This window comes from Etheostoma cragini, chromosome 11 (assembly GCF_013103735.1).
Source record: "Etheostoma cragini isolate CJK2018 chromosome 11, CSU_Ecrag_1.0, whole genome shotgun sequence".
NCBI lineage: Eukaryota > Metazoa > Chordata > Actinopteri > Perciformes > Percidae > Etheostoma > Etheostoma cragini.
The window spans coordinates 10,390,991-10,407,923 of NC_048417.1; the positions used below are offsets into that span (position 1 = coordinate 10,390,991).

A 16,933-nucleotide genomic window follows, 5' to 3' on the forward strand; every position below is an offset into this window, starting at 1 on the left:
TGTCACTAACTAACTAAACACAGCAGGGATTGGAAACACTTAAATGGAATTCATAATTAATTTGTATTAATTACATCTGTGCCTTTCCTGCTTTGACTAACTCATTCTCTGGGTATTTATGTATTTGGCATGTTGATTGATTGAAAAGCAACACTATAGCCTAGTGACCAATGCCATACCAGCCTAAACATGTATTTGTAATTTAATTATGTGCAATGTATTTGTATAAAATGTATTTTAAAATACCTTATCTTGATATAAATATAATTTGTTGATTATATTTTGTATTATTAAACTGGAAAGTAAATACAAAAGTTAAATATACAGTATGTACCTACAAATACATGTAGTGGAGTAAATAGTGGCTTCCAATGCGTAGTGGAGTAGAAGTATACAGTGCCAGGAAATTTAAATACTCAAGTAAAGTACAAGTATTTCAGAACTCTACAGTAAAAGTGAAGTAGGCTACTTGAGTAAAAATACTGAGATAAAGGACAGTTAATTGTGCGCGGGAACAATCTGCAAACTCTTTGTTCATCTCACTCTTTTTCCTGATGCACTTCCGGCCTTAACCGGATGTTGCCATGAAATACTGAGTCGCCTGTGAAGTGCAGAATCGAGCCATCAAAATGTGTTCATACCACTCTGTTTGCAAGGTGTTGGTGCAAACGTCCATGGGGAAATAGTTGTCTGCAATCTCCTTTTATTCTCCGTTGATATCGAGAAAGCCGGTCTAGGGTAAGCTTAAGCCTTGCTATGTTTAGCCAGCATCAGAGACAAGCTAGCCTCAACAAGCTAACTTTGTCGGCTAACGCTAGCGCTAGCAGACCGGGGTTTTCGCTTTCTGTTTTGTCCAGGCACTTCTGAAGAAAAAAACATTTAAAAACAGTGGGCTTATGTGGGGGTGAACATGAAAATAAATGACTAATAATGTTTTAAATAGGTAAGTTGGCTTTACACGTGCTATCTATGCAACAAACATTTTACCTGTAAACTATATATTTTAGAGTTTAAATACACAGCGGATTTTAATATGTAAACATTGTCACTGTCAAATAAAAGCAACCACGCTGTATCCACGTTCCTCATGTACACACAAATTAACCTGTTTTTTACAGCAACCTTTGCGGTCTGTTTTTTTATATTGATTATTTTCTTAATGTAAAAAAAAACAAGTAATCAAATAGTTAAATCCTTTTTTAGTTGCTTTGTGTGAAGTGATTTAAATGCAACTGATGGGTTTTAATGGGCGTGTGATGTTGTCTCATATTGGTCGCAGGCCCACAAATTGAATTAATTTGAAATCGCATCGTGCCAGACTTTGTGATATCAGCAAACATTGTATCGTTGTCCAATGGATTTTTATATATATACGTATTTATATTTGTACATAGTGGTCCAATGTTTACCTTGCTGTGATGGTGGATGTTTTATAATTCTTCACGTATTTTTTGAATGTGTTTCTTGCAGTTTCCTTGCTGTGCCTTACCAAATTGTTGACCATGATGGAGCGAAGAAGAGCCTTAACTATTCCATTTAGTGTTGACAAGAATAACTTGGTATGTGTCACTTATGTTTTCATGTCATACATATGAGGTTTTAGTGTGCAGCATGAATTGCTTTCTCTTGGCAACATAATGTTGTGATGCTTGCTTTATGGCTGCCATCATGAATTGTGCTAATCTTATGTTGTTGCTTATCACAAGCTCATTGTGTTTTTTTAATGGCTTGCTTACACACAGATCGGCTCTGTGATTGCTTGATTGCGATGCTACTTCGCATAGTCAAAGCTGCTACTATGTTACAGTTACCATAATGAGCAGCAGCGGTTTCTTTTCTTTGCGGTTTCTCGGTTAATCGTGGAGCCTATAAAATGTACAGAAAGTATTGTCTGTTAATATTGTGTAAAACCAAAGTTAATACCTTCAAGTTGTTTGTTTTTGTCTGACCAACAGACAAAAAACATAAAATTGTTAAATTTACCATCACACAAAGATGAAGCAAATCAGCAAATCTTTAGAATTGGAAAGCTGAAATGAGGTAATGTTAGTATTTATGCCTAATACATTACTTCAAAATGGTTGCAGATGTAATACCTGTCGATCAATCTATAAATTAACTAGTTAATGTATGCTGCTTTAATATCAGTTTGGCTAAAATGTTGCGACCACATGCCTATTTCATGTAGAAAAGTAATTTTAACATAGATCATACAGTTCAAAAGTCACAAAGCTTTGCTCATTTGCACTTGTTGTATTTGCAAATGTAAGGAAACGTTTACATGCTTTTGGCTAAAGCTTGTCTTTTCACACCAGCATGGTAACTAACCACCTTGTGAATTTTAGATGGATAACCCACTCAAAATCCCTGTGCCATGTCTTTCATCAAAGTATGGGAAGTTAGAAAGACAGGTACAGCAATATTTTTGCTCTCTGTCCATGGTTATTTTGGATTATTCTTGAGGCTCACACCGTTTCCTTCGCTTTAACAGGTTTCCTGGACTACATTTGCAGGTTGCAAACGCAGACATCGTGATTCACAGCATAAAAATGGTTCCATGCCATTTGATCACAATCATGCAGCATTGGAAATGGCCAGGTAAGACTTTTTAGGCTGTTGATTGCAGTTTGAAATACCTGGTAATTGTTCTGCCTATCAGTTAAAACTGACAAATATGTTGTTTTGTCTTTGCTAAACTTTATTGTTTAGTTTTCATCTAAATAATTGCCTCTGCGTCGTACAGTGCCCCCCTGTCGACACCCAACAGCAGCTTCTTCTCCCAGAAAACATCTGCTCTAACTCTGTTTTTTTTAAATCAGGGCTTCAAACTTTTACCTTGCTTTTATGATTTTACCTGTAGCACTTTCAGATTTGTTTAAATGTAAAGTGCATTACAAATAAAATGTATTATTATCATTATTTTTTTTTATTATGATTACCCCATGAACTTCAAGTGAGGTAAATACGACTTGACTTGGAGTATCGCAGCATGTGCATTCTGCATGTTGGCCACGACGTTTGCAAATGTACATACATGATGTACCTGAGGACAATTCTATTAAAGTGGTTTACTGCAGTGTTCATTTTCTTAATCAATATCAGACACTTCTGAAGCCTTTGAACATCTAAAGCAGGAATATAGGCTACGCATTTAGTGTTCAATGTAACAAATGAATTCCTTGTATGTGTGTATATATAGCTTAAATGGTTTATTACATAAAATACACTGCCTTCAGTTTCCTTTTAATATGATGACTGTATGCCTATAATTTACAGCTGCTGTTTTTATTTTGTTATGATTGGTAGCATTTTAATTGGTGAGAGGAAACTGTATTTGAAAAGACATCGTTCCCAATTTTTAAAACCAGGGTAAATTTATTTCTACAGTGACTGAATAACATTGCATTTTTTTGTCAAGCGTATACTGAATGTGTCAACATTATGTGTTAAGTTAATTAATACTTGCACTTTGAATTACACACCATGTTGCCTTCTAAAATAGCAATGATGTATTAAGTGATACTGTTCCTTTCTCTTGGAACACTTCTGTCTTGCTGAATTTGTTTTCAGAATCTTGTGTAACTGTAAAAAAAAAAAAAAACTTGTGGAAGAATCTTCCACAAGATTTTGAACAGCTTTTCACCCATGGGATTGCTGTTGAAGTTTAAGGTGAAGCAACTTCATCCATGCAAGTATCAGGCTGTTTTCGCAGATTATACAGAAACCTGTGAAACCACAACTCATCATTCCTGCCATGTTTCATAAAAATTGGGGCTTTAAACCAGTTATTGCCTTTAATTTGACTTTTACTTATATTGCCTTTTTGGACTTTTACCTGCTTAAAGAAATCTAAAGCACCATGACTCAAGGCCAAGCTTATCATGACTGCACACATGGCTAATCTACACCCCTCCCTCTCCATCAGCGGGTATATCAAAAGTCTGGCCTGCGATAGTAGCTGCGCTATAAATTAGAATACCTTGAGGGGAAAATAGGTTGTGGAGTCAAGACGCTGCTCTATGAAGGTTGCTAATAATTGCTTCTGTGTTTCATCCTGTAGGAGAAAGCCCCGCCTAATCCTGACCAATGTCCTAGAGACAGAACTGGGCAAGGCTTATATGGAAAGGATAAGAATGAGTCAAGGAAGAGCGTCAAGTACACAGAGGGAGAGTGGTCGATGCAGAGAGGAACCCCTGATCTGCAGGGACATAAAGTCCAGTCAGAGGGAGGCCAGGAATGATAGACACAACAGCGTAACCCCTAAATGTAACCAGAAAACCACCTCCTCACCTGCTCAAAGGTAGGCTGTCTCTGTTAAAGGAATAGTTTAGTAGTAGTAGTTAACATTTTAGGGAATATGCCTTTTTGACTTCTTGCTGAGATTTAGAGAACATTGAGACCACTGTCATATCTTTCTTATAAATATCAAGCTACGTAAAGCAGCCAGTTAGCTTAGCATGACTGGAAACTGGGGGGGAAACAGCTAGCCTGGCTCTGTCCAAATGTAACAAAATTTGTCTACCAGCTCCTCTAAAGGCACACATTTATTTCAAATTGGTACAAATGCAAATTGTATGAACAAGTTGAAAAAATGTGCTGGACTATTTCTTGGCCGAGGGCAATGACTTCTTGAAGATGAAAATGAAATGACAGTGCAACACTAAACCACACGTATGTACTTTCCTCTCATGCTAAATCAATAACCTACTGATGGTTGAGGTGTCCCAATGTGGCAGTTGAAATACTCCAGTGAAAACTGATCACCCAGTGCATTATTAAAACAGTTTCTCCCAATTCCTACTTGGGTAATAACAATAAGTATGTTATGAACAGTTATGGTGCTAAGGACATTTACATGTATGTAATCCTTTCTTTTGTAATCGAGTAGGGCATTAGGGCTTTCTGGGTCCCAACTTGTGGCTCCTGCACAGCTTTATTCCAGGAGGACTTGGAGTATTTCTACAGTAATAATAATAATCACATAGATGGACAGTTGCTGACGAGAAAGGAGAATCATACAATTAAGTACCTGGTTGTAAATAATGTCTCTTTGTCTTACAAATGATGTTGTACTGGTGAGAAATAAATTTAAATTGTCAGGATAATGTAGTGGTTTTTCACGTAAACCTGTAAATAATGAACTAAAAACTCCACAAAAACAGTAGGAGGTATTCTTTATTAGGGTAATTAGTTTTTTACTAAGTTTAAGGAGAAATGGCCTTTAAATGGAGTTTGGCTCCATTAATCCTTGGCTATCTCTATATTTTCCAGGAATAAACTTGGTGATTTTATTTAGAAATAATACAACACAAAGATTTTGCAGCTTGAGATTCTAGTTTAAATATGTATTTCTGCATTTGTTTTATTTTGTGACTAGGTATATTTTGAGTATACAAAGTTGTACACTACTTCATGTGGCTTTGCACAACATAATCAGAACATTGTGTTAACTATTTTGTGTCTTCAGGTCAAGACTCAAGAGAAGGTCACAAAATGTGGATGATAACGAGGACATAGAAGAAAACAAAGATATCAGGGAGGTGACAATAGGAAAGGACAACAGAAACCACTTCAAATTCGCTGAAGTTGTTGGTGTGTAAACATGAATATATTTAGAAACAGTCGCTGATGTCCTGCTGCTCTCCATGTCCATTGTACTTCACTGAATTATTCTGATGTTAGTTGTAGTTGAAGCTTTGACTTGATCACTTATTTTACGATTCGGAACGCATAATGCTTACATTTTCCTGCTTTCCTCTGAACTTCTTTTCTATTTTTCTTTTTAATTTACGGGTTCTTGCCTTGGGAAAAAAACAGATGCCATCCTTTTTATAATTCTGTAAAATCAAACTCTGCAGAATTTAATCACCTTTTCTCTTACAAACATGTTGTCTTTTCTATTTTCTCATCGAAGTAGTAGTAGCCTGGTTGTCAGTACTGTATTTAAGCATACCAGGTTGATCAGTGTTTCTCTATCTCATACAGATTGTGGGTTGTCTGTGAGCTGGGAGCCTGTTGAGGATACAAGATGTGACGAGTTCTCCCCAACCAGCATTAAGGACAGGTGGACTGATCCAGAAGAAGTACAATCCAGTGTGGTGAGTACTACAGGGTCACAGCGATTCTCACCAATAAGGAAACTTTTTTTTCTTCTACAAATGGCTTAAAATGTTAATTAAAACGCCACTGACCAAATACGTTTTAAAATGCATTGCTGTTGTAGCTCTTCTTTCAGTCCCCCTTTCTCGATATCAGTACTTTCCAACTCACTGCTAGTTTCCAGCAGTGCTAGCATTGTGGCTTTTTCCAGTCCAGAATGAGTTGTCTGAACTCACACCTAAATTGAGGTCTTTATTTTGTACTGTGTCAACAGAAGAGGAAAAGAAAGGATGCAGTTTCCCATTGCAATGGAATAGGCAGCCCCAAACACCATCGTGAGAGTGTGCTTCGCCTCACTGGAGAAGACAGGAGAGATGGAGGACAGGCACCTACACGTACTTGTGTAGAAGAAAGTGGAGAACACGGAGATTTGGAGAGCCCGGATCGTACCATTGTACAGTTGACCGTGGGAGCAGATGATCAAGCAGAAGTTCTGGTCCCAATCTTCAGTCCTAATTTGGAGGCTGGAGATGTTATTGTTACTCCCAGACAAAGTCTCTCATTTAGCCAGGACAACACAACCACAACCAGCCCCTCTGAACCCAGTGAGTACAAAAGCACAGGATGCCACTTCTTCAAGAAAATATGCCATAACGTTGATCGAGATACCTATATTACTTGCAATAATAATATATTAAAGTGAACTCAGTTCTGCATTTGTTTTACTTTCAGTATTCTGCTAAAATACAACAAAATACTTGTTGACTTTAAAACGCATAAAAGGGAAATAATTTAAAACATTATTTTATTGAGCAAATTGAACATTGAAATGAATATTTAAGACACATGGAAGAATGGCAGTTAAATCTTAAAGTGCAGTGTTCTACTGATATTTATTACTGAGGGTCGTTTGCGATATGTTTCAGCCTTTTGCCATTTATACTGTATATTACACCAGTTGATATTGTGATAAGGAGAAAAAAAAATATATTGTGCAGTTTTCAGCCATGCCTTCTCCTGTTAGTGCAGTCTTCTTTGTCTCCAAAGCTGAACACTGCTACTCAGCGGTGACCTAAAACTCATCACTTGAGCTGCTGCAAGCGAATGTTGCCAGACTACACCCTTTTGTAAACCTAGCCATACTGAGAAATAGTTTTATGGAGATGATAGGCTAAATTAGCTTTGTATCAACTGATTTGGCAAGGGCATGAATGTAACGGACGTTCATGAATGTAAAAAAATGCACTATAGCTTGAAATTATTCAGATAATGATATGTTGGCTGATATTAATTTTTGCACATAAACTATTTTAGCCTACACACATCTCTTTTAGGATTACTACTGTCTTCTCCTTTCAAAGCCCAGGACCTCTTCTTTATGCAGTGGCAATTAAGTGCATGTGTGTCCTTGTCTTTGAAAGAGTAACTAGCATACCTTGCAAGTATAATTTACGCTGGCCTGATTTCAATGATGTGTTCTTCTTCTTACTTGTATTTCAGTTGTGCTGTCCAGTGACGATGAGGAGAGCGGTGACGTTTCTCAGCGCTGCAGCGCAGTGGCTGAAACCCTAGTCTCAGTGGAAGACACAGTAATACAGGGACAATCCTTGCAGAAAGCTCTGGCAAAACAGCAAGAAGCTTCGGACATACAGGTCATGCAGGTTGGCAGAATATGTCCCTGTATTATGTTTGATACAACAGAAACACGTTTCATAAAAGATCAAGAACGTAACTGTGCGACAAGTTAGTCTTGTATTTGACCCAACAAGAGCAGAGCATAGAAGGATTTTGGGATATAGTAGAAGGAAAATTGAGATTATTATGAGCTTCATTTTACTACGAGTTCTGCATTTTTAATCAGACATATTTACATACTGTTAAGACCCCCCATTTCCTTTCATGCTTACAATGTATTTTTGAAAGAGATGTTTTGCTATCAAGATAACAAAAAGTCAGAGTGTGCATTGCTGTCAGCTGCAGCTGTCATTGGTGTTACCAGCACTAGATGGCACCACAGTTAGAAAGTTTTAAATCATACACATTATGGCTTCAAAATATTGAAAAAGGAAAAATAATGATATTTATGAAAATACTGGTTTAAACTTTATTGCCTGAACTTACAGTGCCGTTTCATTGTAGTATTGGAGGTTATTGTACTGTTATGTATTACTGTTTTTCCCATTTTCTCCTAACTGTGTGTGTGTGTGTGTGTGTCTGTGTGTGTGTTGCAGGTGTTGCATGTGGTTGTAGATGTTCCTGGTTCAGCGGTAGTTTCTCCCATCCCCAGTATAAGCTACTCCTTCTCCACGCTGCATTGTGGAGATTACAAAGGGAAAGCGAATGGAGACATCATGGTAACTTATATAAACCACAAATATGTCACATTTCAGTATTCGTATAACATTTCAGGACATGAAGTGTAACACGGTTTCAACTCTTCTTTCACAGATAGCAGACCAAGAAATCATCATTCCACTGACTGGTAGTGATATGAACAATTTTTTTTTTAACTTGGGTGTCAAGTACACTGAAGTATAATCACATTTTGTTTAGTATAATCATAGTTTGTGATTATACTTCATTGTACCTAGCCCTAATCCCTGGAGTGTGTGAGTGTGTGTGTGTGTGTGTGTGTGTGTGGTGAGGAAAATAAATAGTTTAACACCCTGCTATTTTGCAAGTTCTCCCACTTAGAAATCATGAAGCCACTAAATACACACAGAAGCTTAAATCTGCAGGATATTGGATTTACTTTTTTGGGCTATGAAAGTTGATATAATGCTTTTACTGCAATGCTAAGAAAAAAACTTGAGGTATATCCCTGTTTCTGTGTTTCTGACGCAGTGTTCATGATTTGATAATAACACTGCGAGCTGCTATGCTAACCTCACCATCTCTCTCTCCCCAGATGCTGATAACCAGGTGGATGTGATGTTAATTATTGAGCGTAAAGACCTGAGGAGGTACAGTGTTTGGGAGCAGCAGGAACTAGAGGACCGGAAGTTTCACCTAAGAGGGGACGGGGATCCTTTTCCCGCCGCTGTCCTTTTGTTTTGTGTGTCCGAAACTGCTGCAGCTGCTTTACTGGGAGACCTCCTCAAGCTGTGTGACAAACAAGATGGAACCATGAACACTGGTGGGAAGGCTCAGAGTACACTTCAGCCTCACTTTTATAAATGTTTTTTTAAAGACACCTAGCATTTACGTTGCATTTACTTTAAATCTTATTGTCTGTATTTTTATAAAAGCAATATGTTTTTGAATGACAAAGATAAATGAGCTTACATTCTGATCACAGTCAAGTCAAAATAAGCACAAGTGTTAGTCTTAAATGGTAAATAGATTTCTACATAAATGTTGACAGCTTTGTTTCCATGTTTGTGTTTTAAATTGTAAAGATGTCAGTGTTTTGTTTCATATTTATGATACAATGTTCTTATTGTTTGATATGTGACATTATTCTCAATGTTAATCTGTGTAGGTATATGGTAACAGTGTTATGATTTTTTATTTTATTTTAATAGGCAAGGTGAGCCCCTTCATCTTGCTGACTCTGACAAATCCTGTGGAGGGAATGGAGGGGGCTTTAATGCGCTCCCTCCTGGACATTGACTGTCTCAACAGTCTGGCACATGAAGAATCCATCCATGGTGCAGGCAAAGTTAGTTATTTGGAAGGCTTCTACTCTCCAGTTCTTTCTCTGGATGATAGCATAGAGCTGATGAGAAGAACTGGACTGGACAATCACCTGCTGTCTCTGCTGGGCCTGGAGAGCACTGACCCTAGACTTGACACACAACAGGATGGTCCATATTCTGATACAGATGAAAACACCACACCACACATCCAGCTGGAGGGTGAGTCACAGAAAGAGACAGTACTCAAGCTGGAGACGGCAACAGAACCCGACACAGGGACCCAACCTGAACCAGACGAGGATCGGAAAGAACAAGACCTAGAACATCCCTCTAAGGTAAGTTGTTACCAAGTTGTTTTGACTTGCGACCTCTTAAAACAAATCTGTATCTTCCTCATGCATATGTTTACTTCTTGTGACCATTGACTTTATTTGCTATATTTGAATCATTTTATAGAGTGCCCAAAAAAGTTAAATTGTGTTTATTCACAAGATCAAAAGCAAAAGTTAGAGGTAAGTCTGAAAAAAATCAACATAACTGTCAGCAGAAACGTTTTTTTTCCTTCTTTCACCTTCTGTTAATCATCTTCTAACCCCTAAGATTGTATTTTTTGTTTAGTCGGGAATCACTTGGCAATGATAAATGATCCTGCTCCTTTTGACATAATTTTTCTTCCAACAGAAGAAAAAGGAAGATCCCACTCCTGTATACACACTGTGTCATCTTAGAACCAAAGGATCCTACTCTGCGTTCCTGTGTAAACCAGATTCCAGATGGACTAAATTTAAACATCATGGCCTGGCTCGCAGGCAAGTATCCTACATTATCATATATGCAGCTTGGGGCAGGAGGGGTTGGTATGTGGCAGCCAATTCATCTCACTCTTAAGAATACAAATGCGGTATAGCGATGTACTGATCCAAGGTTTTCTCTTTGAATCCTGACAACTCACCTCATGGTATTTGTTGATACAGAATAATGATGTAATACCAGTGCTCTCTTTTTCCAAAATTTAAAGCTTGAAACTCTGTGTATGGAACTCATCAAGATCCTTTTTATGTGAGATAAGTAGGAGACACTAAAGTCTGCACCCTAATGGTATGCATGTGTAATACCACTGTCAATGTATATTGGCTCATTCTTCTTTCTTTCTCCTCTGCTTAGGTTGATCCAGTTTCCACCTCCGCCATTGAAAGGAGGAATTACTGTCACAATGGAGGACCTGCAGTGCCTTGACAGTGGGCACTTTCTCAATGATGTTATCATTGATTTTTACCTCAAGTAAGTAACGTATAACAAAAAAAGCTTTAAATGGACTTTGGTTCCTCAAGTTTTGTGGAGAAGGGATCCTCTTTGAATATGTGTGTGGATGTGTTGAACCAGATATCTCCTCCAGAATGCCTCTGCCACTGTGGCCGAGCGCACCCATGTCTTCAGCAGCTTCTTCTACAAGCAGCTGACACGGCGGGACAATGCCAGTGAAGGTGTCACCAGTGAGTCGTAAGTAAAAATGGCAAAAATAAAAAATAAAAATAATTTTTTTTATGTAATCCAAGAAATAGCCACAGCCTTGCAAGCTTGAGTCTGACAGTTGCAAAATCTTTCTTCTTCTTGTGTTTTACATACTACCAAACTAACCAGGTATCAAAACGGAAACTACATGACAAATGTTAACAGTATTACAGTGTAAATAAATGTTTTGCTTATTATTCTAAATAGGTTATTGTCCATATTTCTACTGTGACAATACTAAATACAAAAGTGTTTACAACTTTTGTAGATATACTAAAAAAAAAAAGAAGAATATATTAAGTAGAGTCAACACAAGTCTCACTATAAATAAATTAAAACGCCCTATAGTTTTATTAGTTATCAGCTTAACCAAAGTACAAAGTGACATGATCCTGCGGGCCCGTCGTAGATGAGGTCGTAAAGAAATATGGTTCTGCCTTGTCACAAACGACTCATGTGACAAAGAGGGGAGACCAGAGAGTTTAAAATGCCAATTAATTGTAAAGTGACCATGGATCCACATGTGTGGAATCAATGGCATCAGAACTGTAAGTGAGGTGTTGGTGAGCGTAATTTATGTGAGTAAAGTCCAACTGCAACCGAGGAAGTAAACAAACCCAAACCAGGAGGTGTGGAGCCTAGGAGAAAGAAAATGCAGAGAGAGAGAGAACAATCAGAAATGACTTGTATAAATAGTATTGGCTGAGGCATACCTTCACATACCTTCCCCAGTTCTCACCAGTCAACTAACAAACCCTTCCAAACTGCCAGTGAAGCCAACAGCAGGCAGAAAAGGGAGGGTTCGTAACAGCCTATATTGAATGTCTGCCGTATTGGTCAACAAAGTTTGGGTTTTAATTTCCTATGCTGAAGTTGCATTGTTAAAATTATAACAATCTTATCTGCTTTTATATTTGCTCTTTAATGTTTAAGAATTAAAAACATAAAATACAAGAACCAAAGTTACAGTGCAATATAAAAAATTAATCGTTTTTAACGGCACTTTGAGTAGCCTTGTTGCTGAAATGTGCTATACAAATAAAGCTGCCTTGCCTAGCCTAGCCTAGCCTAGTGTAACCTTTTAACAATTTTTATTAGTTAATAGGAGAATAAATTGCTTAACTTCCACTCAGCACTGCCCATTATTTGCTATTGGTGCATAATGCTCAAATCTCAAAGGTTTGGTATATTTGAAGGTCCAGACCTGGTATTTATGTGAAACACTGTTAAAACTTAATTTTTGTGTGCACCCAGCTGTCAAAGGCAGAGACGGCACCAACGGGTGAAGACGTGGACACGACACGTGGATATCTTCAATAAGGACTTCCTGTTTGTGCCTGTCAATCAGGAGTGAGTTACATTTTTTTAGGTCCCCAGTGGGAATTTACACTCTGTTAGAAATCACAACACAAAGGCTTGAAATACAATTGAGGTGTAGTGCCTTGCTCAAGAGCACATTGGAAGTGCCCAGGAGGTGAACCGGCATCTCTCCAGCTACCCCTACACACACACTCACTGTACTTTGGTCCATACAGGGACTTGTACCAGCCAGTCCTCCGGTTCCAAGCCCAACCTATGGACAAAGCTACTTCCACACCCAAATACATGAAGATGTGTATTCTACAGAGTTTTATATATCAAATTATATATCACATATCTTTGTTGTCTGTTTAGGGCTCATTGGTATTTAGTTGTCATCTGCTTTCCTGGACTTGAAAAGCCAAAATCTGAGGCCTGGAGTGGTGTAAACCCGCAGACAGAAAAGAACCATGGTGGGTCAGGCGAGTTACAGGAACAAGAGGTGGCTCAAGGGTCTAAAAGCCCAAATGATACCACAGAGACACCATCCACACCACCTACATTAAACCACAGTGACAGCGTGGACACAGAGACAGGTATGCTTGACTAAATGATACATGCCTTCTTTGTCAATATCAAAGAACAGCACAGAGTGGCTTTTTGTTGCAGTTGTCCTGTATTTCTGGTGTACATTTTTAAAAACTTTATCTATTTTTTGATTTCAAAGCTGAAGGTTTTGGGTTAATTTCATGTGTTTTTAGAAAAGCCTCAAGAAGAATCCACCAAAGACCCAACACCTGGTCCAGTGGTAAGAAATTATTCTGTTCTGTGCTCAGGAATAACAATGTTTTTTTTTAACGATTTGTCATTTTTTTGTTCTTCTAAATCTAATCAGTCTAATTATTACTGTGTTTGTAGAACTGCACAGAGCGGACCTTCCAGAAGGAAACTGTTAGTAAGAGGTGAGTGTGTTATGTTATTTTCCTGCCTGTTATACAAGTTTTTCACATGAAGCCCCCTACAAAATGTGTCCATACTTGTGTGCACAATTTTACTTTTTGTGTTAAACATTTTATGTTTTATGCAGACCTTATTGAAATATTTGATTTACTGCTGGCATCAGTGTATCTAAAGAGCAGTCTAATGAAAAAATATGTCAATAGTCCTGTTCTTCACACGTTTATACGACATATCTACCATGGTTTAGTATAATTAGATAAACTCAAATATAAAAATAAATCCCTTTTTTTTTTCAAAACAGTCAAAAAGCCGTTCACACCTAGTGTCTTGTATACATATATAACAGTGCATTGATTGACAGATGTACGTCTCCTTTTTCTAGGCCATGCATTCTTATCATGGATTCCCTCAAACTTTCTCTTCATGAGCGCGTCTTCAAACTCTTACGGGAGTAAGTACGACACTTTGAATCCATCTGTCTGTAGCCGCGTGTGTTTATAAATGGATGTAAGCGATAAGGTGTAATTGTCCCTCAGGTACTTGCAGTCAGAATGGGAGGTCCGTCGTGGTTCATCAAGGGACTTTAGTCCGGATCAGATGCAAAGCTCACACTGCCAAGTTCCCCTTCAAGACAACAGCAGCGACTGCGGCCTCTACCTGTTGCAATACGTCGAGAGTTTTTTGAAGGTAAAAACTTGACAGCATCTCTAGGGGCCTAGTCTGCCATGTTTTAATGTAATATTGGATCAGACACGGCTTTAATTACGGCTTTAATTAAATCTTTATGTTTAGGTCAGTGGGATAGGCATGTACACAGTAATGGGAAATTATGCCTCTGTTCTCAGGACCCTGTGGTGCACTTTGATCTCCCTCTACAACTACAACGTTGGTTTCCACGGCAGCAGGTGCGGAGGAAACGAGACGAAATCAGAGATCTGGTACTTAACCTTTACCGACATCAAAACCTGGATAGTAACAGATGAAACAGCTCTGCTGTTCAGTGCATCACATTCCTGTAGCCATTATTAATCATTGCTCATACTGAGCGGAAGACATCCCAACGTGAACTGAAAATATTCCGTTTGCGTTAGAGGTTGTTATGATTTTCTGCATTAACTGAAACAAAACACTTGAACTTCTGACTGTGTGTGGGAGTCTGTCCTGGGAGTGAACATGGAGGCATCAGTGAATTTCAAATAAACACCAGGGTTCAACAATCAGGGTTACCGGATGGCCCCAGGGCAGTTCAAACGCCACGTCTTGCAAGTAAATGTAACAACCCGATGGTCTGTTCAGGACTGGCGGCTCTCTTTTTAGAAGAAGAAGATGACTGCTGGGATAAGCTAAAGCAAAAGAGTCTTTCAGGTGTTGTGGAAGAAGGAATTTTCTTGGGTGGCAGTAGAGGATGTTGATGATTTTTTTTATAAAAGCATTTTTTAAATTTTTTTTTCTATGTAGCACCATAGAAAATGTACAAAAGTATAACAACGTTAAGCCTCGTTTGTACAGCAAGTTGTAAACTGTTTTTGTTAAATTTACGTGCTTTGCCGACATTTGTTAGACTTTTGAAGTCATGTGACTTAGTATTTCAGTTCGTCATGAGTTTTCTAATCAAAATTGTTCTTATTCTGCAGTCTTTGCATCAGTACAGCTTTACTTGATAAACACAAGCATATTGAATAACATTTTCTACGTTTCCATTCCAATTTAATTATAAAATGACATGAAACTTTGGGAACTGGAATCCCAACATTAAGCAGCAATTCCATCAAATGCCCCTTTTTGGATACATGGAATAAAAAAAACTCAGTCACTCAGTGCCTCACTCAGTTATCCTGTTAGGAGACTCAACAGTCTCTACAAATTATAAGTAAACTAGGATCGTTCATGCAACTCTCTTTGCAGCGAAGCTAATTGTAGTGTTCTACCATATCTGTGACACCATCTCTGAATAGCGATCCATCATGAACCCTAAAATCATATTGGGACACAGTGATGTTACCTCATATCACCTTGCCTGCATAAATTGGCAGAATTAGTCAAAGTTGGGATGTCAGACTATCAATACAAGCCACTGTATATTGTTAGTTTGCGTTTAGCATATTCTAAATCATAGTTCTGAAAGGTTCACTGAAGTACATTGAAGTGTCTTTGGCATTACCATTTATTTGTCCAGATTTGACACAATGAGCCTTTGAAAGTTGATGGCTGTAAACTACTAGCTTTATTATATAGATTAAGAAAAATATGGTTCAAAATGTTGGAGAAATGGTTCCCATCATGCAGTCCATATCATAGAAGTGTGTGTTGTGTTCACTCAAAGTACTTTTTTTTTTTTAGCAGCATCAACTAGGATTACTTTTTAACAACATATAAGGAATTTGAATCCTTAATTCATTATTTTAATAATAATGTGACTTCCAAAAAGTTCAGGGGTGTTTATACATTAGCATGTGTAACAGTGTGAATTCAAAGGTAAAACCGAATGAACACTTAAGAGACATTTTAGTCTGTCAGAGATCAGTCTTTGTAGTTTTTCCACTTTGGTTCAGATGTTTGTCTTTTAACACCTTATGACATGTTAGACGTGTTGGATAAATGTACATCAGCTGATTTTAAAATATCTATTGTTTCAAGGGTATATTAAAACTAGTAGACCAAATTGCAATTGTTATTCTGTTGTTGTCTTGTTTTTATTTTCTTCTGGAATCACAAACCTAGTTGCATTGAACAAACCAAGTATGTTTTCAGTGAGGGATTATATGACAAATACCAATTGGACGATCGGTTTGTAACTAAAACAGGGACTGAATGTCTGTGTTGGAAATTGGTTGATTTATTCCTTTTTATGTATTGACGTTTTCTTTGGCTCTTGTTTTTAACCCTCTTTTTCTATTACTGTTAATAATTCTCTTATTTAACTTCTCAACAAAGGCTTGAAATGCCTGTACATTACAATGCCAATATAATCTGTTCAGAGGGTTACATGGTCAGCTTAGTTGTATTTACTGTCTTAGTCTGCCAGATCCCCTCACTATTCCGACTGTGAGTAATCTCCCTACCATTCTGTATGGCAGTGTGCTGCAGGCATACCCCGTATACAACATTTACAACCAGTTGTAAATTTTTAGGCACACTTCTCTAAAACAAATACAGTCTAACAAATCCGCTCTGCAGTAAATCATAGACTGCATTAGTTTGAGCAAGGTGTACCTAATGAACTGGTGTGTGTGTTTATCACAAAATGTCCATGGATAGAAAGCCCTTTTCACTGCGTACAGTATTGTATATATTCAAGAGTTTGAAATTGTAGTATTAGTTTTAGCATCATTGAAATCTTTGATCTAGGAAGGCACACACTGCAAGTGAAAAGGATGAGAAGAACCACTACCATCTAGTCCTACTTGGCTCCACTGTTAGTTGTC

The 16,933-nt window shown here is 37.8% G+C and overlaps 1 protein-coding gene across 5 annotated transcripts; it reads left to right on the forward strand.

Annotated features, from left to right (window-relative positions):
- The first annotated feature begins 544 nt into the window (after positions 1 to 544).
- senp7 (SUMO specific peptidase 7) lies at positions 545 to 16,179 on the forward strand. Of its 5 annotated transcripts, none has more exons than XM_034886088.1 (23): positions 545 to 738; positions 1,471 to 1,559; positions 2,346 to 2,411; positions 2,492 to 2,598; positions 4,061 to 4,300; positions 5,468 to 5,592; positions 5,986 to 6,098; positions 6,374 to 6,704; positions 7,600 to 7,760; positions 8,331 to 8,453; positions 8,548 to 8,581; positions 9,008 to 9,235; positions 9,624 to 10,072; positions 10,419 to 10,546; positions 10,902 to 11,018; positions 11,121 to 11,237; positions 12,504 to 12,599; positions 12,924 to 13,144; positions 13,310 to 13,356; positions 13,467 to 13,510; positions 13,891 to 13,959; positions 14,045 to 14,195; positions 14,354 to 16,179. In XM_034886088.1, exons 2-23 carry the CDS (start codon positions 1,503 to 1,505, stop codon positions 14,489 to 14,491), a joined length of 3,162 nt encoding a protein of 1,053 aa, XP_034741979.1. In that variant the 5' UTR covers positions 545 to 738; positions 1,471 to 1,502; the 3' UTR covers positions 14,492 to 16,179. The 5 variants fall into 5 exon arrangements, with proteins under 5 accessions (XP_034741979.1, XP_034741982.1, XP_034741980.1 ...); XM_034886089.1 differs by having other exon boundaries at positions 554 to 943; XM_034886090.1 differs by lacking the exon at positions 545 to 738 and adding an exon at positions 1,956 to 2,040.
- Positions 16,180 to 16,933: the final 754 nt, after the last annotated feature.